Source organism: Salminus brasiliensis, chromosome 13, assembly GCF_030463535.1.
Source record: "Salminus brasiliensis chromosome 13, fSalBra1.hap2, whole genome shotgun sequence".
NCBI classification, from domain to species: domain Eukaryota; kingdom Metazoa; phylum Chordata; class Actinopteri; order Characiformes; family Bryconidae; genus Salminus; species Salminus brasiliensis.
This window is the reverse complement of record NC_132890.1, coordinates 21,243,555-21,270,401: the sequence shown is the minus strand read 5'-3', so window position 1 is coordinate 21,270,401 and position 26,847 is coordinate 21,243,555. Positions and strand designations below refer to the sequence as shown.

Genomic DNA, 26,847 nt, shown 5'->3' with positions numbered 1-26,847 from the left:
GACTGACCTCTTCATCTCCCTCTTCCTGATATTGCTCTTCCAAGTTGTCCTCCTGCTGGTCTGGGTTTCCGGCCAACTGTACAAATGCACAACTGACCTCAGTCTTTCAACCATTCCACCATTATTAATCTATTTTAAGTTTTAATCAAAAGAAGAAAGACATCCTAGGTCTTTGATCTGCACTTCAGAAAAACCTGAAATACAGCTGTAAATACACCAACAGGCCAAAATATTATGACTACCTGCCCAATACGCTGCTCCCTCTACAGACCTCTGAAGATTGTATATGTGGTGTTTGGCACCAAGACTTTCCAGCAGTTTTTTTAAGTCTCGGAAGTTGTGGTGGAGGCAGAGCCTTCAACGCCTTCCTTAGGTAAGCAGAGCACTCGCACCGAACTGTCCACGTGATGGACAAAAGAACAGGGCTCATCAGACCCGTCTACCTTCTTCTATCACTCTGAGGTCCAGTTCTGACATTTGCGTGTGTGCTGTAGGTGTCGGCCTGGGCACTCTGACCTATGCAGCTCCATTCGGGGGTGGGGGGGGCACTGTTCTGTTCTTGGGCTGCAATAGCCCTTCTGCCGGTTGCACACAGTCTCAGGCACCTCAGGTTGGTGGTCTGTCTCTCCTCATATCACACCAGATCCTCACATGCAGCATGTTTAATACATCATCAGCACTGATGACTGCTGAGTGGTTTTAGTGTGTTGGTTTTTCAGACAAGCTGAGTTTAATTGCTTTTCAATTAATTTCTTTAACCAATAAAGTCACATTCAGAACCTCTAAACAGCTGCCAATTACACTACAGCTCAGACTCACCACCAGCTGGTCTTCTACAGGGGGGTGCTGTTGATTTCCTCTGTTCAAGTGTGTGTCAGAATGGCCAGGAGGCACAAGCTCTTCATTGTCCTCTTCTTCGTGGGCCTGCTGCTCAGCCTCCTCAAACTCATCCTCGCCTTGGTTGTTGGGGTCGTCTGCTGGATCGATCTCGGCCTCGATAGGTTGCTAAGTGGAAATGCAGAGAGCTGCTTAATGATCACAAGCATAACACGCAAGAGGGTGTGTGTCTAAAAGGTGCTATGTATTCTTTAGTGTGAAAACCAACGCGAGAAGATGATTACCTCTTCGCGATGGACCTGCTTTTCCTCTTCATGCCTGTGCTCTTCCACATGGTGCACATTATTCTCTACAGACAAGAAAAAAAGATATACAGTTATCTTAAAGCTGTGTGAATCTCAATCTCCTGAGATCTGCTACGTTTTAATGTATTTATCTCTGACACTGCTGACATAGGGCTTTACAATTAGTTGATGGATTTAATCTGGTGTACTAGATACAGCAGACTGGGACCCCTTACAATAACGAAATGCTAAAGGTGGGAAAACCAAACAAAGGATAAGAAAACATAGGAAAACTAAATAAATGCACATCTCTCTCTGGAGAGTGAACCGAACTGATGCAGCTCTTTAAACAATGAAACTGAAGGCTCTATTTCAGTGATTTTTTGGCAAGCGCAGCTTGATTTAGGGCATCAGTGTGATTTTGCCATCATAACAACGGGAAAAGCACACCTCGCGAAGCTCAAAATGTGTAAAAGGCATGTATTAAGTCTCTTAATTAATCATGGGTGTGTTTTGGGCATAATCAGCCAGACTATTTGTACTAATCCTATTCTCTTCTGCTCTTTTCTTTCACAATTCAGTTACTTTTCAACTCCTTTTTTCTTTTCTCCTTTCAAACGTTCCGCTTTCTTTCACCTCTGTCTACCATACCGGTCACCCCTCTACAAAGGCATGACAGAGAACTGTCGTCTTAAAAGCTGTGACAACCAGGTGTGTCTGGTTGGCACTGATTACCCCTTGGGGTTCTGGGAATTGGAGTTCCCTTGAGTAACAGTGCCTCATCACCGCCGCCCACTGCAGCCCTCTGCTGACTATTAAAGTCATACAACCCTGGCTTCAAATCCATTAGTGGAGTAGTAGTTTTCACCTTGATTCACCTGTTCAATCTATTTTCATGACAAAATCAACTTAAAGACGTTTCTCACCATCTTCAAGATCAACCCGTGCATCTTCTTCATCCTGGCCAACAGCGGGATCCAGGTTTTCATACTGTGCCTTTTTCCTGAAATGAGATGCAAATATAAATGTTTTCAATAAACATTTAAACAAACCTGATTTCACATGTCTATAATGTGTCTCCTGAGAATTCATAACTTTGAGGCAAGCTGCATGCTGCAAACCCTAGAACTACACCTCATCTATATTTCCTCAAAGCACTCACACGATGCCTTGTGTACTTGTCTTTTGTCTGAACACTAATCTGTCTTACCGTACCTCTGCACAGGTGTCAACCTGTAGAAATAGTAAACCTAGCTTCACAGCTGCCACAACCGGAGGCTCAATGATTTATTACCCCAAAGACAAACATAAGCACTACAACACAGAAATCAGTCTTCACTTAAAATCAAGCAGAATTGATGCAGAGTAGATGCAAAGTGAAGGAAACTGGACTGTTGGACTGTTAAACGTACAGTCTCTGGCACCTAAATGATTACTGAAAACCACCTACGTCTTTCATACACTAGGTTTAGTTCTGACCCTGGGTATTGAGACATTTAGTCAGCATTTCTCAGCCTGACTCCATCTCTTTGACTGGCATCATGGTCATGCAGAACACGAAAAAGCCATAAAAATAAAACCAAATCATCATATATCGCATCACCCTGCGACCTTAGCAAGTATAAACCAGGCATTATCGTTTGTCAGCATCTACAGTAGCAGGTCCAGGTTCTACACTTAGACCTGTCCTCCATGACCACCAAGAGTCTTGAGGTTTGTAACTGCCTCAGTAATGTCAGAATACATACTGAAAATAACCTGTCAGCTATATGTAGTCTAATGCTGTGTGTGTGTGTGCTGTTCTGAAGTACCTGAACTGTTCCTCTCGTAGCCTCTGTTCTGTGAGATCAGCCACTCTGTGCTGCTGCTCCTCTCTCTCTTTCTCCAGCTTTACTCTCTCCTCTCTCTCTCTCTGCTGCTGGAGCTGCTGTCTCTGGAGCTCCTCCTGCCGCAGGTGAAGCTGCCGCCGCTCCTCCGCCAGCTTCTCAGCCAAACGCTGCTGCTCCTGCTGCTGCTCAAACACAGACTTCTGAGCCTGAGTGGGACGGACCTGTGGACAAACAGACAAACAGCATATGACACATTACTGTAGTGCAGTTATAAAGTACACAGAGAAATTATCCAGCAATAATATCATCACAGCATGAGCAGGAAATCATCAGATGAACACTGTAAAAAAAAAATCCTTGATGCTCTAACCAGATGAATGGCATGCTGCTCCCGCTCTATGGCGTTCTCATCTGGCTGGTTCTGTTCTGGTTCCCTCTCTTGTTCCTTGTGTGCAGGCTCTTCTGGTTTGTGAGGCTGTTCCAGGTCTTCATCTGCTCGATCCTGCCTCCTCTCCTCCTCCTGTACATTTGGCTCATCTGCCTCTACTGGATTGTCCTGCTGATGCTCCAGCTGAGGAAAAAAGAATGTGAGCCAGCAGGTTAGGTTGGAGGTTGGACATTCGTTGGAAAATGTTGGTTAGTTGGTGTTGTTGATCTGTTAGTCTTTTCTGGAAACACTAGCTTTTTCTGGCGTTGACTGGACAGTTCCTGAAGAGTTTGAGAGTTGTAGGTATTGGTGTTTGCTAGATAATGCTGATATCGCTGGAGAACAATATTTTTGTTGGTGTTGACTGGGGAATGCTGATTTTTTTGCAATTTACTGGAGAATGTTAGCTGTGGGGGTTTATTTGGGGATGCTGAGATTTGTTGCTGCATTTTCAGAAGAATGTTGGATTTAGCTGTGAGGTTTTCTGGGAAGGCTGAGATTTATTTGAAGTATTTTCAGAAGAATGTTGGATTTAGCTGTGGGGTTTTCTGGGAATGCTAATATTTGTTGGTGTATTATTTGGAGAATCTGGGGTTTGCTGGGAATGCTGAGATTTGTTGGTGTGCTATTTGGAGAATGTGGGATTTAGCTGTGGGGGTTTCTGGGAATGCTAAGATTTGTTTGAAGTATTTTCAGAAGAAGGTTGGATTTAGCTCTGGGGGTTTGCTGGGGAATGCTGAGATTTGTTGGTGCATTTTCGGAAGAATGTTGGATTTAGCTGTGGGGGTTTCTGGGAATGCTGAGATTTGTTGGTGCATTTTCGGAAGAATGTTGGATTTAGCTGTGGGGGTTTGCTGGGAATGCTGAGATTTGTTGGTGCATTTTCGGAAGAATGTTGGATTTAGCTGTGGGGGTTTCTGGGAATGCTGAGATTTGTTGGATTATTTTCGGAAGAATGCTGGATTTAGCTGTGGGGGTTTGCTGGGAATGCTGAGATTTGTTGGATTATTTTCAGAAGAATGTTGGATTTAGCTGGTGTTTTTTTGGACAATGTCTTTGCTAGAGAATGCTGGGGTTTGTTAGTGGTTTCTGGTGCTCTTTAAAACAATTGAGGGCTCTAGGGAGTTTTCCATAAAGCAGGGCTTCCAGGTTAGCCACATAATTAAAACCTAAATGTGTAAAAAGTTATCTGGCTAAACTGAGAAATCTTCCTTTGTGAAATATTCCACAGAGGTTTGCAGTGGTGATACCCGAGGCTCTGTGTCCATGTGCTTCTCAGGTTGTCTGATGTGGGGTTGTTGGGCCTGCAGGACTGCTACAGGGGGTTTCTCCTTCAGAGTTTCCTTCAACTGCTTGTACTCATCCACTTGGACCTACAACCCACACAGTTTCAAGTTAGACTCTGATACTTTCACACACCTCAAGAATGAGGGACAAATCAGACCCAGTTACATAGATCAGTAGCATAAAATACAGTATATACGACACAAACGTAAAATTAAATTTACGAGTTTACTATATCCCATCTCGGTTGTGTTTGAATGAGGAATGGGGTGATGGACAATGAATGCACATAAGCACATTAATGACAGACACATTATGTTTATAGTAAAGGTTGTTAGATAGTTAGTAGAATAGCAGAGACCAACAAGCCATCAGAAGCAAACCGAGAAGGAGGAGGAGGAGATAGTCAGCCAGCACAAAGCATCCCACCAGACAGATGGGAATAACATAGTCAGAGGTAGCCGTTTGAAAATTGTAGCTTTCTTTGTAGACTGAACATACATGAACATACACACAAGAACAACTATGGACCATTAGGTCCCTTTATAATGCCCAATGGAAAGACTTGAGCATTTGGGTGAATTTTAGCTAGTGGGTGGGAGTTGAAAAAGTATTAACTAGGGAGAAAAAGCTGGAACCAAAACTTGTAACTTGTCCAGGAGAAGTAAATAAACACTAATGTAAGAAATGTGATATTAAATGTGATATTAGTGTAATATTAATGGAATTTCAGTCCAAGACATTGTGGGCCATTTGTGCTGGCCTATTCATTGGGGAATGTTTAAACAGTATGGACACAAAGTTCTCAAATGTGAACACTGAATGGACCAGAGAGGGAGGGAGGGAGAGAGAGAGAGAGAGAAAAAACAGGGAAAGAGAGAGAGACCAAAAGAGAGTGGGAGAGAATCAAGAATGTGAGTGAAAGAAAGAAAGAATGAGAGAGAAAAGAAAGAATGAGAGAGAAAAGAAAGAATGAGAGAGAAAGAAAAAGAGAGAAGAAAGAGTGAAAGAGAGAGAGAGAGAGAGAGAGAGAGAGAGAGAAGAGAGAGTGAAAGTGAGAGAGTGTGTGAGAGGTAGAGAGAGAGAGAGGCTCTGGGTTGGTTCAGTAGCGCATTAACATGCTTCTGTAGATAAAGTGCAGGAGTGCCGTCACAGCTCAGAGCGCAGCCCTTTAGAACAAAGCAGCATGCACACAGACACTTCTCCAGACATACACGCCCTGACCTGGGCTGCCGCTAGCGCACTCTTGTGGTCCTCCAGTGTCAACACAAGCTGATCGTGGGCTGCTTTTAAATCCTTGTGCTGTAGCTGAAGGGGGGAAGGGGTCATCACAGGCAAAGCTCAACATTAAGCAGCTGCTTTTCACAACATCACCTCATCTCAAGTGCAGTTAGCACAAAGAACTCTCTCTCTCTCTCTCTCTCTCTCTCTCTCTCTCTCTCTCTCTCTCTCACACACACACACACACACACACACACACACACACACACACTGAAATGTAAAAGAATGAAACAGGACACTGAAGTTTCTATATCGTTACTGTCGGATCAAAACCTCATGTCTCAGAAACAGTGGCTTTACAGGAGTAAAAGGAGCAGTACAATCTGATGGGCATGACTGATTCAGTCTTGCTTGGTATCTGACGTGTGCTCCTTTAGTTTCCGACAGGAGATGCCATGCTAACACTGTGTTTAGACTGTCACCAATCTACCACACTCTGTGCTGAGGTGAAAGTGGATCCGGTGCCTCCAGCGTTCAGCTCTGTGGAGAAGTTTAATGTTTGTATTCATAAACTAAAGTAAGTCAAACCTTGTTCTAAACCACATCCATTTACCGAACTAATGAAGATCTGGAGGGGTTTTGAGAAAGACGGGTTGAGAGACAAGCATTTTTGGGGGAGTGTTTACTGAGATGAGTGGATTGGTGCCAGTTAAAGCAACATTAGCCTATCATCTCCCTCTCCATCTGTCTAACTAAAGAAGCACACGTCAGAGACCAAACATGTGGTCGACTGCATCTGGGGTCAGTGACCCCCAGTGATGTTACTTTGACTTTCTGCAGGACTGCTTCTTTAATGGAACAGGAATTCACTCTTAGTAATTCTGGACTAACGGAAAGAGCAACTGTGGTTTTCAAATGACAGGTATGCCGTTAAAAAAATTAACATACAAGGTTTTGATGCGTCAGCAAGGATATGTCAGATGCAACATGAAAAAAAGATACGTATGGAAACACAAAAATGACAGAACATAACACCAATGAAACATGAATCACAAATACGGTGATTAACTGATCCAATTTATTAAAAGAATTCTTCACCAAATAATCTAATCTAACATCCTCTGTACCACAAAGTCTGATATAACAGCCAAATAGGCTTAGTTATATATATATATATATATAAACTACATTACCCATCATCCCTTACCCTTGAATCCTGAAGCTGAACATGGATCTCCTGGTGAGCCTTTCGCAGCTGCTTGTTCTCCTCCCGCAGATTATAAACACTTTCTACAAGAAAGCGAAACATTTCAATAATGCATAAACGTTTTGGCCACTTTATCAGAAACTCCAGGGGTACAAAGTTGGGGTTTCTAATAAAGTGGCCAGTGACTGGAAATAAAATGTAGGGGTTTCTAATAAAGTGGCCAGCGAGTGGAAATAAAAGGTAGGGGTTTCTAATAAAGTGGCCAGCGAGTGGAAATAAAAGGAAGGGGTTTCTAATAAAGTGGCCAGTGAGTGAAAGCATAAGACAGCACTGCTGATTGAGTTGAACTGTGTAGATTAAGCATGAATGGTTTGATTTACAGCTATGAGATGGATGTTGAACTGGAGGGATGATGAACTATGTTATGGTGTTGCTAGGTGGCTGCTATGGTATTTCAGGTGGTTGCCAAGTGGTTGCTAGATGGTTGTTATGATGTTGCTAAGCGGATCCCTGGTGGTTGCTATGATGTTGCTAGTTGGTTGCTAGCAACCACCTTGGCAACCACCTGAAATACAATCCCAGGGGGTTGTTATGGTGTTGCTAAGTGATTGCTATGGTATATAAATTGGTTGATATGGTGTTGCTATATGGTCGCTATGGTATATGAATTGTTTTTTATGTGTCGCTAAGTAGTTGCTAGGTTGTTGCTATGGTGGTTGGTCCAAAGATGTTTAGGTAATAGAGCAGTGTCCAAAAACTTTTTTCCCCTCAAAAGCTGATGCACGCACAGACCGTCCTGGACAGCAATACAGAGAAAGGGCATTCTCCCAACTGGTGTGTGGCAGAGATGCCCATTTTAACATCATTACACTAATAAAGTTCATCATGAGTGTATAGGGGAAACCTTCTTGTCACAGGCTCTTATGAACTGATTTAACAAATAAACTAGACGGAAAAAAGTATTGGGACACCTGCTCATAAATTGTTTCTTCTGAAATTATTAGCTTAAAAAAAAACTACATACTGCTTTTGTTGGAGTAACTGTCTCTACTGAAGGCTTTCTACTAGAGTTTTGAAGCATTGCTGGAAGAATTTGACTACATTCAGCGATAAGAGCGTTAGTTAGGTCAGGAATGTTGGATGATCGCCACATCACCTCCTCCCCAACTGCCTAATTCATCCTAAAAGTACAGTTTTTCACCAGCACAGTTCCATTGCACCACGGCTTAATGCTGGAGCCAACAGGCATGGCACCAACAGGTTCATGTGTATTAGCTCCAGAGAGTCCTATTCTAATGATAATACTCCTCTACAGGGTCTAGATAAGCTGCAGATGATGCCTTCATCGTGCTTTATTGTGCTTGTGCTTCAGTGGTTATGAGTGGATGGAGGAAACCTACAGTAAGGTATGGAGGACTATAAGACATTGCTACCTTTCAGTTTGGATATTTCGTGCTCTTTGGTCTGCTGTAGCTGGTCATATCTCTGGCGGTGTTGGTCCAGGGTCTTACTGTGTTCATCACCCTGGGCCTGGTGCTGCTCTTGCAGCTCATAGTACTGCTTCTTCAGCTCCTCATGCTGCGTCTGCAGGGACAAATATTAATAGAAACACAAATATTGAATTTTGAGAATACTGTGGAATATGATGTTCTACTGGTTTCAGACCTGCTGACTAGGAAGACCACTGAAAAGCACTGAACTCATCATTGCGGAAAGTAGCCATTAGAAGATTGTAAACTTTGGTCATGAAGGGATGCAACAATATTCAAATAGTCTGGAGGCATTCAAGCAAGTCTGCCCAGAAAACATTCCCCACACCATTGCACCACCTACATCGGCGTGGACTGTTTAGACAAGGCAGGCTGGGATTCAACGGCCCAGCCTATGTTTCTCCAGTCTTCAACTGTCTGGTATTGGTGAGCTTGTGCCCACTGCAGCCTCAGCTTTCTGTTCTTGGCTGACAGAAGTGGAACTTGATGTGGTCTTCTGCTGTTGTAGCCCATCTTCCTCAAGGCTGGACAGGTTTAGCACTCTGAGATGCTTCTCTGCAGACCACAACTGGACAGTGTGGTTATGTGAGTTACTGTAGCCTTTTCTGCCTGTTGACCTCTCTCTCCAGCCAGGCGTTTCCGTCTGCAGAACTGCCGTTTACTGGGCGTGTTTTCTTTATTACAACATTCTGCGTAAACTCTGGAGACGACTGAGCTGAAAATCCCAGGAGATGAGCAGTTCTAGTAATACTCAAACCAGCACGTCTGGCACGAGCAATCATTCCATGCTCAAAATCACTGAGATCATATTTTTCCTCCATTCTGAAGGTTGATGTGAACATTAGCTGAAGCCGCTGACTCATATGTGCATGATTTAATGCACTGCACTGCTGTCACATGATTGGCTGATTAGGTCATTGCTTGAATAAGTAAGTGTGCAGGTCTTACTAATGCTGTTCCCTGGTGCTCTTGTGAGTGTATACAGCAATGGTCTCTCAATCACATCTTTGGGTTGACCACCAGACAGTCCACATTTTTGCTCTATCCGTACTCCACAAACACCTGTTGCAGGTATTCAGTTCAGATGAGGGAGCTGGTTTAGGCATGCTTTAAACCTTTTTGATGATTCAGGACAAATATTTAACCAGAAGGGGAAGAATGTAAACCATGCCATACTGACCTTCAGCATCTGGTGCTGTGTGTGCAGAGAGCCAAACCTGCTGCTGGCATCTTGCTGCAGAGAAACAACAACAAAAAACTAGCTGGTAAACACACCACTGTGCTTAACAAAAGCCAATCACAGCCATGTTGAGCCACAGGCACTGAAATATCATAAAGCTGAACACACAGATGTGTCCAGGCCTGCAGAAATGAGTGTGTGCATACCTCACATCACACACACACACAGATACCACAAACAGCTGTCTTTTAAAAATGACATTATGTTGTCTTACAGTTTCCCTACTTATCCCAAATGCAGTCGGTCAGCCAAGTCATGTTTGGTGTCTGTACTTACCTGGATTTCTGCATTAATTACTAGTCAAATATGGTCTGATTTAATCGGGATCACAATTCTAAACTTTGAACACTGAGTAAACATCCACAACTCAGGCTAGAAAAAGTAAGTGAACCCTTTGATTTCTGAACCTGGATTTCTGCACTGAAAATGTGGCCCGATCTTTATCCAATTCACAATTATAGACACCGTCTATACATCCAATCTATAATCTAACTAAACTAATAACACACACATACAGATAGAAGGGTTTGGTGGTATCCACTTTATTTTCATACTGTCCTGGTACCGTGGGTTATCTTCTGTTTACATGGTGCCTATACAATCACATCCACAGCCAAAAATGGCCAAAGATGACGTTCAGGGCCCTCACAGGTTAAACTGTACAGTTTTAAGTCATTCAATAAATGATAAACCATCTGACAATTACAAATGTTGAACTGCTCTGAATGAAGAGAGAGAAGCTGGTTAGCTTTATCTTAGCGAGCAGCATAACAGTCTGCTCACCATTAGTCACCACTCCAGTTTTTTTACCCCGTGGATCCTTTTTGGATCTAACTTGGCTACAGCTCCATCGAGCATCAGAGCACCTAGAGCTGCTGCTGTTGAGTAACTGCTGAACTACCGACACAAGACACAACTCGTGTCCAAGAGAGCAACTGATGTTGGGAGTAACAGCTGGCTCTCTAGGCAGCACAGACTGTGTTACAGCTAACTGAGGATCAAGTCACACTTATTTAGAGGATAAAGCCTCACATCTGAGAGTGAATGGTCTTAGGAGTGTTTCCGATTGTAGACTGGTTTATCAGAGGCCTGCTCGTCTTTCAGTTGAACTCATAGTCACTACTACGGGCTTGTCCCCCCCCCCCCCCCCCCCCGTTTGCAGCCCTGAGCACCCATGGCACCTTCACCCTGTGGCTCTCTTAAATGTACTATAGGGAGTAAGCTTATTTGGCTGTGGACTAGATAGATACAGGACAGACATGTGACACATCAGACATGTTGCAACGAAATATCAATAACATTTTAAGATACTGCATTATACGTTATTACCATTATACTGCCCAAGCCCAACACAGAGCTGTACTGTTCATGTCTTTTAGTGAGCACATTTAGTACATCCACAGTTCAGGCCAGAAAACGCAAGTGAATCTCTTTGTTAATGACTTCTCCAAGAGCTATTTGGCCAAAGGTGTTTTGATTAAGGCGATGGAATTGGAAGTGTGGGTCCGAGAGGTGCTTTGCCCATTAAATAAAGGCACACAAAGCTGGATTACTGACAAGTAAGACTCAGAAGATGTGCTATAGAGACGAGACGCATGAAGCTGGAATAGGCCACAATAGCATTGCTAAAGACCTGGGTGAGCATCATGGTTTGGGCTTGCTTTACTGCCTCAATACCTGGAGACCTTGAGATCATTGAGAGCCCAATGAATTCAAAGATGTAGACAAACGTAAGGACAGCAGTCCATGACCTCAAGCTGAAGAAACGTGGGGTGAGTAAACTTGACAATGACCCAAAGGAATGGCCAAGTCAGAGTACTGACCTGAACCTGACCTGCTACTGGGGCATTACCTGAAGTGTACTGTGCAAGCAAGGCATCCCAGAAATGGTCAAACATTCCTCCTCAATACTGTGCAAATTCTATTTTCAGCTACAGGAAACGTCTGGTGGAAGAGATTGCTGATAAACCAGGAATTTCCAGGTTGTGAGGGTTTATTCAATGTGCTTAATAAAAGACATGGATGGTACAACTGTGGGTGCATGTGACTTAAATAAAGATCAGAACACTTATTAGTAATCAATGCAGAAATCCAGGTACAATGCATTGAGTAAAGTCTTCTGACCCTATTACTTTTCACACATTTTGTCAAGTTGCTAAGTTATGCCTAATGAAAAGGTCAAAAACTGAATTTTAGAAAGTTTAGCAAGTTATATATATATATATATATATATATATATATATATATATATATATATAAACCTCCTGCATGGACAGCAGTATTCAGACCCTTTGTTATGACATTTGACTTTCAGCTCTGGGACTCCTTTCTCTTGATCATCTCTGAGATGTTTCTACACCTTGACTGGAGTCCATCTGTGGTAAATTCAGTTGACTGGACATGATCTGTAAAGACACACACCTGTCTATATAAGGTCTTACAGCTGACAATGCTTATCAGAACAAGTCATGAGCAGGAAAGAATGACCTGCAGAGTTCAGAGACAGGACTGTGTCTCCACACAAATCTGGAGAGGACTACACAATAATTCTGCTGCACTGAAAGTGGCCTCCATAATTCCTAAATGTTAGAAGTTTGGAACAACAAACAAAACTCTTCCTTGAGCTGGCTACCCCCACCAAACCAAATGTCTGAAGGAAAACAGGCGCTGCTCATCACCTGCCCAATACCATGCCTACAGTGAAGCATGGTGGTGGCAGCATCATGCTGAGGGGGTGTTTTTCAGTGGCCGGGACAGAAGGACTGGTCAAGGTTGAGAGAAGCTGAATGGAGCAAAGTACAGTGATTGATGCAGAGATTGTTGATGAAAACCTGACCTGACTGGACTGAAGGTTCATCTTCCAACAAGACATTTACATTTACAGCATTTAGCAGATGCTCTTATCCAGAGCGACTTACAAAAGTGCTTTGCTATTTACTTAAGAATAACCTCAGTTAGTTTGAATGGGCTAAAATTCAAAGATACCTCTAAGTTAAGACACTACTAAACACAAGTTAGTAGGGGTTACCACTCTGCTATTCGCCCAAGTATTCTCTGAAGAGGTGGGTCTTCAGTCTGCATTTAAAGACAGCGAGCGACTCTGCTGTTCGGACACCCAGGGGAAGCTCGTTCCACCAGGACAGAAAAAGGCCTGGACGCTTGTCTTCCCTGGATTTTGAGGGATGGCGGGTCGAGCCGAGCTGTACTTGAAGCTCGAAGGGCTCTTGGTGCAGATTTTGGTGCAGCTTTTGACCAATGCCATCAAGTATGGAGGGGCTGATCCGTTCTTGGCTTTGTAGGCCAGCATCAGGGTTTTGAATCTGATGCAGGCAGCAGCTACAGGAAGCCAGTGAAGAGAAAGCAGCAATGGAGTGACATGGCTGAATTTAGGAACATTGAAGACGACCCGTGCCGCTGCGTTCTGGATAAGTTGCAGGGGTCTAATGGTGCGCAGAGGGAGACCAGCCAGAAGAGAGTTGCAGTAGTCACCAGCCAGAGTTGCAGTAGTCAACAAGACCCTAAGCACTTAATCAAGACAACAGAAGAGTGGCTTAGGGACAACTCTGTGAATGTTCTTGAGTGGCCCAGTCAGAGCCCTGACATGAGCCCAATCAAACATTTCTTTGGAGAGACCTCTAAAATGTCCAACTTGACAGATCTAGAGAGGATCTGCAGAGGAATGGCAGAAAATCCCCAAATCCAGGTGTGCAAACCTTGTGCCCAAGATGACTGGAGGCTGTAATCGCTGATTCAACTGAGTACTGAGCAAAGGGTCTGAATACTTATGTCAATGCAATGATTTAGTTTCCCCTTTTCAATAAATGTACAAAAAATGTCTCATTATGGGGTATTGAGTGCAAAATGATGGGTTAAGTGACAGGGTGTGAAGATTTTCCGAATTCATTGTACTTCCAACATAGTTACTTTTAGTTACTTTTCTTGCAACTCTTCATACAGTCATATCCCACAAAAACCTTGGTCTTTTAAAAACATATTTAAACATATGTTCAAACAGTACAGATGTTGGTTGGTTTAATAGTTTTAATAGGGTGTCCTAATTGTTGTCCATGACTGTGTACTGCATGCACTACCCTCAGGCTACTATAGACATGTACACACATAAACACACAGGATTCAGAATGGCAGTAACTTAACCATGACATAAATAACCCAGCTGCTGCAGTTAAAGTAGACAGCGCGCACACACACACACACACACACACACACACACACACACACACAAACACTTATACACTTATACACAAGCACGTCCACTCTTTACATGTTGTGCATCTGGCCTGCCTCACCTTCTCTTTGTTTAAGGACTGCTGGGCCTCTAGTTTGTAGACCAGGTAGTCTGAAAGAGGAGAAATGAACACAGCCTCAAACACAAACACAGGAAAACTCTACAGAAGCTATCCTGGATCACACCAGTCACACAAGGAATCATCATCATCATCACCATCATCTGATGTTTGTTTTGGCTTTTGCTTTGTGAGTCTTTCACTCACCGTCTACTCCAGACCTTCAAACTGAAAGGAAGAAACCTGCACACATTCACAACACTGTGACACCAGAGTTACCTTGTTAAATATGTTGTTATATGAACCTAAGTTTAAGTTATAAATTAAATATTAAGTTATTTTTCCTATAAAGTCTGAGTAATTCTGATTAATCACAAGTTGGAATGCTAGCTAGCACATCCTTCAATTCTTGGGCGGAAGAACTAATAAATATGCCTAATACACCTGCTATAGGAATCCGTTTTATTCTTATAGCTGCTCAGTGTAGTTTTGAGACTTTAGCCACAAACATGATAAAGCTCAGACACAGAAGCTTTGATAGAGAAAGTGCTTCACCAACATTTTGAGATAAATGGGCGATCAGTCAGTGGGCTGGATTAAGCAAGCCAAGTGAGGAGCAGCTGTGTGTGTGTGAGAGAGAGAGTGAGAAAGAGAGAGATAGAGAGAGATAAGGGCGGAGTAGGATAATGAAAGATTTTATCTAATTTCAGCATAAATTAAGTGTAATCTACCCTCTGAGCTCAACGGTAGCGACGCTGTAAAAACGGCAATACATCACTAGGCTCTGTAAAGAGAGTGACCAATGGTGAAGAAGTTGGGGCAAAACTTGATAAAGTGTTTGCAGATTAATCATGTGCCTTAGCACGTGTGTGTGTGTATGTATGTATATACAGTGGGGGGAAAAAGTATTTAGTCAGTAACCAGTTGTGCAAGTTCTCCCACTTGATAAAATGAGAGAGGCCTGTAATTGACATCATAGGTAGACCTCAACTATGAGAGACAAAATGAGAAAAAAAAATTCTGAAAATCACATTGTCTGATTTTTAAAGAATTTATTTGCAAATAATGGTGGAAAATAAGTATTTGGTCAATAACAAAAGTTCATCTCAATACTTTGTTATATATCCTTTGTTGACAGAGGTCAAACGTTTTCTGTAAGTCTTCACAAGGTTGGCACACACCGTTGCTGGTATGTTGGCCCATTCCTCCATGCAGATCTCCTCTAAAGCAGTGATGTTTTGGGGCTGTCGGCGGGCAACACAGACTTTCAACTCCCTCCAAAGATTTTCTATGGGGTTGAGATCTGGAGACTGGCTAGGCCACTCCAGGACCTTGAAATGCTTCTTACGAAGCCACTCCTTTGTTGCCCTGGCAGTGTGCTTGGGATCATTGTCATGCTGAAAGACCCAGCCACGTTTCATCCTCAATGCCCTTGCTGATGGAAGGAGGTTTGCACTCAAAATCTCACAATACATGGCCCCATTCATTCTTTCATGTACACGGACCAGTCGTCCTAGTCCCTTTGCAGAGAAACAGCCCCAAAGCATGATGTTGCCACCCCCATGCTTCACAGTTGGTATGGTGGTCTTTGGATGCAACTCAGCATTTACTCTCCTCCAAACACAACGAGTTGTGTTTGTACCAAACAGTTCTACTTTGGTTTCATCTGACCATGAGACATTCTCCCAATACTCTGCCAGAACATCCAAATGCTCTCTAGCAAACTTCAGATGCGCCCGGATATGTACAGGCTTAAGCACGGGAACATGTCTGGCACTGCAAGATCTGAGTCCCTGGCGGCGTAGTGTGTTACTGACGGTAGCCTTTGTAATGTTGGTCCCAGCTTTCTGCAGGTCATTCTCTAGGTCCCCCTGTGTGGTTCTGGGATTTTTGCTCACCGTTCTTGTGATCATTTTGACCCCACGGGCTGAGATCTTGCGTGGAGCCCCTGATTGAGGGAGATTAGCAGTGGTCTTGTAGGTCTCCCATTTTCTGATTATTGCTCCCACAGTAGATTTCTTCACACCAAGCTGCTTGCCTATTGCAGATTCAGTCTTCCCAGCCTGGTGCAGGTCTACAATTTTGTTTCTGGTGTCCTTCGACAGCTCTTTGGTCTTCACTATAGTGGAGTTTGGAGTGTGAGTGTTTGAGGTTGTGGACAGGTGTCTTTTATACTGTTAACGAGTTCAAACAGGTGCCATTAATACAGGTAATGAATGGAGGACAGAGAAGCCTCTTAAAGAAGAAGTTACAGGTCGTTACAGCCAGAAATCTTGCTTGTTTGTAAGTGACCAAATACTTATTTTCCACCATTATTTGCAAATAAATTCTTTAAAAATCAGACAATGTGATTTTCTGATTTTTTTCTCATTTTGTCTCTCATAGTTGAGGTCTACCTATGATGTCAATTACAGGCCTCTCTCATTTTGTTAAGTGGGAGAACTTGCACAATTGGTTACTGACTAAATACTTTTTTCCCCACATTATATATATATATACACATACATACATACATACATACTTACATACATACACACACACACACTACATTTGTTTTCCTGTTAATCACTTGTACATCTGCTCACATTTATTTACTTAATTAACTTAATTCTGCTTTTTTGCACTGTTTCAACACAAAACACTTCACTTCACTAGCACTAATGTTCAAGATACATTAAAGAACGTAATCTATCTAATTAATGAACGTCAGTTAAATTAACCTAAAATAGTATTTTTTGTTGTTCTGTCGTGAGTTCAATTAACTGAAATAAAAGCCCCTGTCTGCTGGTGCTATCTAAAAAATACATTTTAATACTAACGATATGCCCACGAATAAGCATTTACCCATGTTACCAATCTACATTTCTATATTAAAGCAGTTTAATCATACTTCAATTCTCTAAAAATCACACCCTACAGCCCGCTCAGAACCGCAAGGGCGTGTATAATGCTTGTTATCTGTACAGACACAGTCACTTCGTAAAGCTGGTGTGTTTTATTATGATTATAGCCCTTTTTGCATGTTTTATAAAAAAGTGATACTTTATCACTCTGAAGTGTATTCACTGGATCTGACTGATGTCTAAATCTTTTGAAATATACATTTAAAGAAATAAAAACTTCTGCTAAAAGGACCGTTTTTAGAAACACAACCTGTAAAGCAGAGCACTTCCACACTGTTTTAGTGAATAACGAGGGAAAGACATCACAGGACTGTATGTTAACCGAGCAAGCATGTGGTCGGTATCACCGGCAAAGTTATGTTGATTAGCTCAGGTTTTGCTGTGCGTTAAGGACGCACTGTGTGCTGGGGGGAACAGGTTTGATGAACTAGTGGAATTGAGATCGGTGACATAAACATATTGCTAACCCTGATTGGTTCTATCTTTGTTCAATCTGACATCAGATGGGTTAAATTTGGTCCTGCCCAACAAATATATCACAGAAATGACCAACATTATTTTTTCTCTGCAAGTTTAGAGTAAATTTATCACAAAACAATTGCAGAGAAGAAAGACAAAGGAGTAGAGAGGGGCTTTAACTTCCAAAAATCACCGATGTTCAGTGTGTTTGTCTCAAAAGAACCAGAATAAAAGATTTCCAGCGTGTGAAAAACAGCACCGACGTGAGCTTTAAGAATGTAAAACTTGCCTTCTTTGGCTTTCTTGTGCTCCAGACGCTCCTTCTGTAGGGATTTCTCCAGCCTGGACCGATGCTCGTATACAACTAGAAACAGAAAGGCGAAGGGAAAGACGGCAGTTAGCTTCAAGCAATACTGATTAGGGTAAATTGGCTTAGTTACAGTGGTTTTCGTTTGTTTAGTTTTGTTAGATTGTTGTCTGCTGTTTGTGTGTTTATTTGGATGTTTTGCTGTTGACTGAGAGTGACCTTTGCCCCATGGCTCAGACGTTTCTTACCAGTGGATTTTTATTATAACAGTTATTATTCTTCCCATTACGGCTGCCAGAGTGACACGCAGCGACTGCATTACAGCTCGGGGGGTTCCCAGGCCTGTTGCTAAATGACTCTTCGTCACAGCTTGCAAGGCTAGTCTCCTCTGAGGAACTCAGGAATGTGTGATTTGCTTGTAAAGTGTCCTTAAATTTGAGAAAGGATTTATATGTATATGTAATACAAATATTTCCCATATGCATGTGTAGGTATCCACATTACAGTTATATGTTCCATACGTATTATATACGTAATATGTATATATGTAAATATACAGTGAGTCCAAGAAGTATTTGATCCCTTGCTGATTTTCTTTGTTTGCCCACTAATAAAGACACTATCCTTCTGCACTTTTAATGGTAGATATATTCTAACATGGAGAGACAGAATATCAAGACAAAAATCCAGAATATAATTTTAAAGAATATATTTTAATTAATTTGTATTTCAATGAGGAAAATAAGTATTTGATCCCTCTTGCCAAACACACTCAATACTTAGTGGCAAAGCCTTTGTTTGCAAGCACAGCGGTGAGACGTTTGTTGTAGTTAACCACAAGTTTAGCACACACACCAGGGGGAATTTTGGCCCACTCTTCTTTGCAGATCCTCTCTAAATCATGAAGGTTGGTGGGCTGTCGCTTGGCAACTCTGACCTTCAGCTCCCTCCATAGATTTTCGATCGGATTGAGGTCTGGCGACTGGCTGGGCCACTCCATGACCTTAATGTGATTTTTCTTGAGCCAATCCTTTGTTGCCTTTGCTGTATGTTTAGGGTCGTTATCATGTTGGAAGACCCAACCACGGCCCATTTTCAGATCCCTGGCAGAGGGGAGGAGGTTGTCCCTCAGGATTGTGCGGTACATGGCTCCATCCATCTTCCCAGTGATGCGGTGAAGTAGCCCTGTACCCTTGGCAGAGAAACACCCCCAAAACATTATGCTTCCACCTCCATGCTTGACGGTGGGCACAGTGTTCTTGGGGTCATAGGCAGCATTTTTCTTCCTCCACACATGGCGGGTGGAGTTGAGGCCAAAAAGTTCAATTTTGGTCTCGTCTGACCACAAAACCTTCTCCCAATAACTTGGTTCATCTTTCAAATGATCATTGGCATACTTGAGGCGCGCCTCCACATGTGCTCTCTTCAGCAGGGGTACCTTTCGGGCACTGCAGGATGTGAATCCATTGTTGCGCAAAGTGTTGCCAATTGTTTCCTTGCAAACTGTGGTCCCAGCTGCCTTCAGGTCATTTGCTAACTCCTGCCGAGTGGTTGCAGGACGATTTCTGACTGTTCTCAGCATCATTGCCACCCCACGAGGCGAAATCTTCTTTGGAGCACCGGGCCGAGGTCTGTTGATTGTCATGTTATACTCTTTAAACTTTCTGATAATTGCACCAATAGTTGTTACTTTCACATCCAACACCTTACTAATCTTTTTGTAGCCCATTCCAGCTTTGTGAAGGTCAACAATTCTGACTCTGAGGTCCTGTGACAGCTCTTTGGTTTTACCCATGTTGGAGACTTGAAATCTGTGTGATCTGTCTGATTCTGTGGACAGGTGTTTTTCACACAAGTGATTAGTGAGAACAGGTGGCTTCAGGTCAGGTAACAAGTTGATTGGGAGTGTCTAACTGGTCTGTAAAAGCCAGAACTGCTAATGAATACTAAGGGATCAAATACTTATTTCACTCCATGAAATACAAATCAATTAATATATATTCCTTAGATTTATTTTCTGGATTTTCTTTTTAATATTCTGTCTCTCCATGTAAGAATACATCTACCATTAAAAGTATAGAATGATCATGTCTTTATTAGTGGGCCAACGAAGAAAATCAGCAAGGGATCAAATACTTCTTGGACTCACTGTATATGTAATAATAATAATACTTACATATTATATATGTAAATCACTAATATGACCCATATGTATTACATTTATATGTAAGTAATACTCATAATCCCAACTTAAAAATCAGTAAACTATCACTAGCACTACAGCTGGAAGGTTAAATGAGCTCTGCTATTTTTAAACACACACACACACCCAGTGTCACACTGACCCATTGAAAGGCTTTTAATGGCACGGCCTAAATGTGCACTGACTTTTCCTGTGTAACCTGAGCAAAAAATGACCTAATCTACACACACACACACACACACACACACACACACACACACACACACACACACACACACACATATGGTAGGGCTGTTTTGTCAGCCTCAGTATTTTTACAGCTATGTCTGAGTCTTGTGTGTTTCTGCAGGTCTTTATCTGCTCACCTCTGAAGTCTAAGATTGCCATCCTGACCCTTTCATCCCAACTTTAGAGCAATAAAACAAACACCCTGATTATTCCTCAGATTACACAACAAAGCAGAACCCTCTAAACAGCAGAGAGAACACAGTTAGATGCAGTTTAATCAGGTAATCATAGACATCTCTTCGTCACATCGTTTATGTGCACAGTATACGCTGGCCAGTGGAGAAACAGTGCTACATATGGCAATATATGGCAGACGTGATATAAACTGAACTTACTCACAGTTATCACAGTTTGATGAGGAATAGTATGTACACACTACAAAGAGGCACATGCTGCCATTTACAAACTCATTTGAGTTTTCATGTGAAACAGTTCATATTAGGGATAAGTGACCATACAATGTGATCTCACTTAACAGGAGATAGAAGTATGGTAACACTACTGTAGTTGGGCATTACCAACTGCATTAAGGTAAGTGGTAGATGTGTGAGAGGGAAAGTAAACAGTTGAAGATCCCTAGACTGAGCTGTACTAAGGTCAGCATAAATATAAACATAAATATAAATATATTTATGGACCATGGCACCTTAACTTTTTACTCAAATCACACATTCTCCCCATTTGTCCCTCAGTAGCTTGAACAGATTTATACTGTATTTACAAAAGAAGAGACATTAAAAACAACAATAACAACAATTACCTTATCCTTCTCTTTTCCCTCTCCGAGGAAAAAAATATGTACTCTACCTTTCCTCTTCATTTTTGTGACTCAAAGTAACTTCCTTTTTTTTCTTTGACAGATGTTGAATCAATAGTAGCTGTTATAGTCTACTTTACACAGAACTAACATCAGACCTATAACTAACATTACAGTACATGTATAGTTCTACAACCTGATTTCTAATCATCTCAAAATCAGCATAGCAATGATACTAGCCCTGCGATTTCATTAGAATTTGATTTATTGATGGATAGTTAAACAGTTTCTCTCCTCTCCACTCTGCTGTTCTCTCGAGCTGCATTCACTGCAGCCAGACATTGGAAATTTGTGCTTATAAGTGTCAACTTGGTCATAAAGTTTCTTTTAACTAGTTGGACTACGCCACCCCAGTTGATCCGCCCATGAAATCAGGTGAGCTGCTGCTGCTGGAATTGAACACATCCACGCTGTTCTGGCTGGGGGCGTCCAGGAGAAACCTGGAACTGAGCTCTGTCCTCCAGACTAGCTCACACGATCTCCCTTACCTTCATCAGAATGTAATACACTTTATGAATATACAGTTGATTATTTTGGTTAATCTGTTGCTACACAGTTGAAGCCGCACTCTAGTACGTTCACTACTAGAAAGAGTTCACAACAACCCTGCTGACCGGACGCTGTTTTTGTGGTGGACTGTTCTCAGCACAGCAGCGACACCAGCATGGTAGTAGTATGTGTGTATCCAGCACAGCAGCGTTCTGCAGATTTTAAACACTGTGTACACTTACTGGTCAGTTTATCGTATGCACAGGACCTGGCGGTTTAACTTTTATTGGTACATTTAAAGACTATAATCCACATATGCATGTTTTCAATTAAATTGATGTTTTTGTATTATTCTATAACTATAATTAATTATATTAACACTAAAAATGTTACACTGTTTGTATAATGTGCAAACACTTTTACGCACAGTGTGTTATGTAGCCATAGAAAATACAGCACTGCTTGCAATTCTCAGATTCTACATGTTGCTCCATCATTAAAAAAAGTGTAAAATCCTGTAGTATTACACTACTGCCTCAGTCCACATGCCTCTCTACCTTCAGATGCTTCTGGGTCTCTCAGCTTGTCCATAAATGCATGTGTACAGCTGTCCATGAGGGGGTGCTTAAAGCATGATTTGTATTTACAGCAGTGGTATAAAAGTGAATTATGCCTCCCAACTGTAGGAGTAGCCCAGGAACATAAAAACACCAATTTTTGCATACTGCTGCTTTAAAAGGACAGAAGTCAACACCTACTGATGTGGGGGTTTCCCAAAAGCATCATAGAACAAAGGATGAATCAATTATGCATCCTTAATAAAAATGAATAGGTAATGTCTCTAATTACAGTCTGTAGAACACAATGTGTTGTGTCACTGCCATATTGAGGTATCTGATCATATCATGCAGAAAAGCCAACCAGTATATCTAAAATGAAAGCGGTTCTGCACAGTGATTTACAAGATCATCAAAATATACACAAAAAATATATTTTGTGTGTGTGTGTATATATATATATATATATATATATATATATATATATATATGCCCTCCAGATGTGTTCCTCTGTGCTCTGCTTCAGCTATCTGCACACACGCAGAGGTTCTCCCTCCGCGGCACTATTCCCGCAGAGATTAAGTGGCGCGGCCTGCTGTTCATGGCAGGAGTTACCATCACCGCGGGAAGCGCCTATTATTTTTACAGGTGGAGGAATCGGCAGCAGAGGACCAGACAGAATGCAGAAGTCCTGCCAACTGCAAAAGCAGAACCTCAGGCACCTCTCCAGTCTCCCAAAGCCGGCTTCACCACCCAGACCATCCTGCAGCCACAGTGCTCCGGGAGAACCTGAAGACATAACATCTCTCCCGGCTTCACCAGTGGCACCTCCTTTAGCTCAGCCAGCAACCAAGTCTCAGCCAATTCCAGTTTGCTCCAGCCAGAGTCCTCCTGAGGCAACTGGAGATACTACATCTCCACCGAACCGACCCGCTTCACATCCCACTACTCCACCAATGGTAACTGCTCCGCCTCAGCCAGCACCTGAACTTGTAGCAGTTTGTGCCAGCCAGAGTCCTCCTGAGGCAACTGGAGATACTACATCTCCACCGAACCGACCCGCTTCACATCCCACTACTCCACCAATGGTAACTGCTCCGCCTCAGCCAGCACCTGAACTTGAAGCAGTTTGTGCCAGCCAGAGTCCTCCTGAGAAAATAGGAGATGCTACTTTTCCACAGAACGTTCCTGCATCACACATCCAGACTCCACCAGTGGCACCGCCTTCCCCTCAGCCACCAACCAAGCCTCAGCCAATTCCAGTGTGTGGCAGCCAGAGTCCTCCTGAGGAAATAGGAGATTCTACATCTTCACAGAACCGACCCGCTTCACGTCCCACTACTCCACCAACGGTAACTTCGCCACCTCAGCCAGCACCTGAACTTGTAGCAGTTTGTGCCAGCCAGAGTGCTCCTGAGACAACTGGAGATACTACATCTCCACAGAACCTTCCTGCATCACACATCCAGACTCCACCAGTGGCACCTCCTTCAGATCAGCCACCAACCGAGCCTCAGACAATTCCAGTTTGCTCCAGCCAGAGTCCTCCTGAGGCAACTGGAGAGACTACATCTCCACAGAGCCCTTCCATTTCATATCCTCCGACTCCTCCGCTTGAAATTTCTTCCCCTCCGCCAGCACCTGAACTTGTACCAGTGTGTGCAAACCAGAGTCCTCCTGAGACAACTGGAGATGCTACTTCTCCACAGAACCGACCGGCATCACATATCCAGGCTTCACCAGTGGCACTGCCTTCCCCTCAGCCACCAACCGAGCCTCAGCCAATCCCAGTGTGTGCCAGCCAGAGTCTTCCTGAGGAAATAGGAGATGCTACATCTCCACCGAACCGACCCGCTTCATGTCCCACTACTCCACCAACGACAACTGCTCCACCTCAGCCAGCACCTGAACTTGTAGCAGTTTGTGCCAGCCAGAGATCTCCTGAGAAAACCAGCGATGTTACCCCCTCAACAACCGAGCCTCAGCTGACCCCAGTCTGCCCCAGCCAGAGTGCTCCTGAAGCAGCTGGACTTCCTACTGTCCCTCCTGAGGCTCAACAGGTGCCCTCCTTATACAAGTACTTTGCCAGCAAGAACATTTCTAACTTTCCTCTTAAGCTTTCAGCCTTGCGCCAGGCATTCACTCTTTTTCAGAACAACAGCCTCCATTCCACGTTTCTCAACATAGCAAGCTGGGGCATTCTAGGTGGACTTGCCATTGGAAATGCCAGGCAGCCCTCAGTATTTAAGCAGGCATACAACCACCTGATTTGCTCAAGATGCTTCCAATCAAGACGCTATCTGCACAGAGCTGGCACAAGTAGGGATTTACCACTTTAATTTCATAGACGTTTTCTTTGAGCTGGTGCTGATGAGAGTGATGCAAGGAGCAACACCTCCAATCTCTCCAACCCCTGGTGGGTTTCTCGGGCTCTTGATGGAGGTCATTCACTCCTTTTCTCCAGCCAACACAGAGAGCAGTCCCATAGATAAAATGTACTTGTCCCTGATCCAGGATGAGGCCATGCTCTTTTTGGACAACATCTTTGGTGGAGATGAGCAGCTTTACATGGACCCAAGAACCCTGTCCCTTTCTTTGTGGAGCTGCGTGGACAAGCACGTTCATCAGCTCTTGAAGAAACTGCTGGCCACAGTGAACTCCAGCCCTTCAATGTAGATTGTCTGTAATCTACAAGTCTATATAAAAAAATAAATAAAAAAAAACAACAACAAAAGAAGTCCTGTGTAATATTTGTGTTTTATTACATACTATTAATGCATTACACAAAGAGTTGTCAGCTGTCAGCTGGAGTATCTACCTTGTACCTACACTCATTTACTCATACAGGACTGTGTAAAGTGATAAACCACATGTGGAAATCTGAATGGAAAAACTGGACAGTAAGTGTTTATTTGATCATAATATTAGAATAAATATTGTATTAATTTATTTATTGATCTAATATTACAATAAATCCGGTTTCCGTCACTGTGCTCATTAGAACAGCTCATATTAGGGATAAGTGACCATACAATGTGATCTCAGGAGAACAGGAGATAGAAGTATGGTAACACTACTGCAGTTGGGCATTACCAACAGCATTAAGGTAAGTGGTAGTGATGAGTGGTAGATGTGTGAGAGGGAAAGTAAAGAGTTTTTGACTGTGGCAGAGTGGCAGCACTGCAGGCAGCATTTGTACAACAAGAAACTATCCAAAACTTACCCATGAAGATCTATAGACTGAGCTGTACTAAGGTGAGCAATAAATATATATACATATATAAATATATACATGGACCATGGCACTACTCTCTCCTGCCACTTCTTTCCCCTCTTTCTCCTGCCACCTCTTTTCCTTCCCCTTCCACCTCTTTCCCCTCCCCTTCCACCTCTTTTCCCTCTCCGTCCACCTCTATTCTCTCTCCTGCCACTTCTTTCCCCTCTTTCTCCTGCCACCTCTTTTTCCTCTTATTCCACCTCTATTGTCTCTCCAGCCATCTCTTTTCCCTCTATTGCCACCTATTTTTTATGACTTTTTTTATTACACAGAACTAACATCAGACCTATAGCTTACATTATATGTATAGTGAGAGAAATCAATTTTAACCTCTTTCCTCTTGTGTCACTTTTCCTCATGACCCCTGGCTCCCTTGCTTCGCGGCACTCAGTTTTCCAAACAAATCCGTCTCTTGCCACTCTGCCGTTCTCTCGTACTGCGTTCTCATTGGAGATTGCAGCTGGACATTGGAGATTCATGCTCATAAATGTAAAGGTAAAGGTAAAGGTGCACGTATTTGTCAACTTGGTCATAATGCTTCTTTTCATTCGTTGCTGCCAACTGAGGTGGCAAGGCTTTCTTTTAGGGCGCCTGTAGCGTCTTTTAAATAGCAACAGTGCTTGTGAATATATATCTACACAGATGAGCATGGTGGTCTTGAAATGAGGTGTGTTCAGGTACATTTTTGGCGTATAACACAAAACACAGGTGTGCCTCTGATGGAAAACAACCTGGGCAGACATCACCAGTCATGCAGACATTCATTGCTATCTTGGCAGTGAATTGTCAACACAGGCGCATGCCCAATGTACATACGCCCCAAAATCTATGCACCATTGAAATAGCAATGCGCCACAGTCAGACCACATCTGGCTCTTAAAAAGAATAGGACGTGACACGCTGATTGGTTCATTGCATGTTACGCCCAAAACAGATACGCGTACTTTCCCGTCGTTACGATAGGAAAGATCGCTAAAATAGGGCCACAAGACAACGAGACAAATTCTAGATCCAACAGAATCCTGAGTGTAGGTAAAATAAGAATCACAAACATTCGCAACAAGAACACACAAGGCAAAAGAATTGGTCGCAGAAACTTCTCAACCAAGTATGGCTTTGTGGGAGTTGGCTGGAGAACGCTGGGCCAGTGACCTCTCTGTATAAGGCTCCAAGGCCATCTGGAAGACAGCAGAAGCTCCTACTGAACGCAACTAGATGTGATACTGTATGCTCAGCTTTAACGAGCTGGGGAGACAGTTTTGGAGTTACAGATAAACTGACTGGCAAACAGAAGCGAGAAGAACACTGACCCCAACTATCTGCACACATTCAACCCTACAACCTGCCAACTCAACCCACAGGCTCTTATAACATTTGTGTGGGTTTATGAACCAAAAGCATCCATCATTCATTTACTCGACACC

At 42.8% G+C, this 26,847-nt stretch overlaps 1 protein-coding gene across 2 annotated transcripts in view; it reads right to left on the bottom strand.

Annotated features, from left to right (window-relative positions):
• The window catches only part of golim4a (golgi integral membrane protein 4a), a 41,773-nt gene that overhangs the window by 6,085 nt on the left and 8,841 nt on the right, over window positions 1-26,847 (bottom strand). Inside the window, exons 2-14 of one of the 2 annotated variants that reach the window (XM_072695042.1) lie at window positions 17,775-17,849; window positions 14,127-14,176; window positions 9,760-9,813; window positions 8,523-8,673; window positions 7,090-7,172; window positions 5,886-5,969; window positions 4,628-4,750; window positions 3,321-3,521; window positions 2,933-3,171; window positions 2,048-2,124; window positions 1,122-1,186; window positions 820-1,005; window positions 8-76 (exon numbers count right to left, since the gene is read on the bottom strand). In XM_072695042.1, the coding sequence (XP_072551143.1) occupies window positions 8-76; window positions 820-1,005; window positions 1,122-1,186; window positions 2,048-2,124; window positions 2,933-3,171; window positions 3,321-3,521; window positions 4,628-4,750; window positions 5,886-5,969; window positions 7,090-7,172; window positions 8,523-8,673; window positions 9,760-9,813; window positions 14,127-14,176; window positions 17,775-17,849 (1,457 nt within the window). The remainder of the gene's footprint in view (window positions 1-7; window positions 77-819; window positions 1,006-1,121; window positions 1,187-2,047; window positions 2,125-2,932; window positions 3,172-3,320; window positions 3,522-4,627; window positions 4,751-5,885; window positions 5,970-7,089; window positions 7,173-8,522; window positions 8,674-9,759; window positions 9,814-14,126; window positions 14,177-17,774; window positions 17,850-26,847) is intronic. The other variant, XM_072695043.1, reaches the window with a different exon arrangement.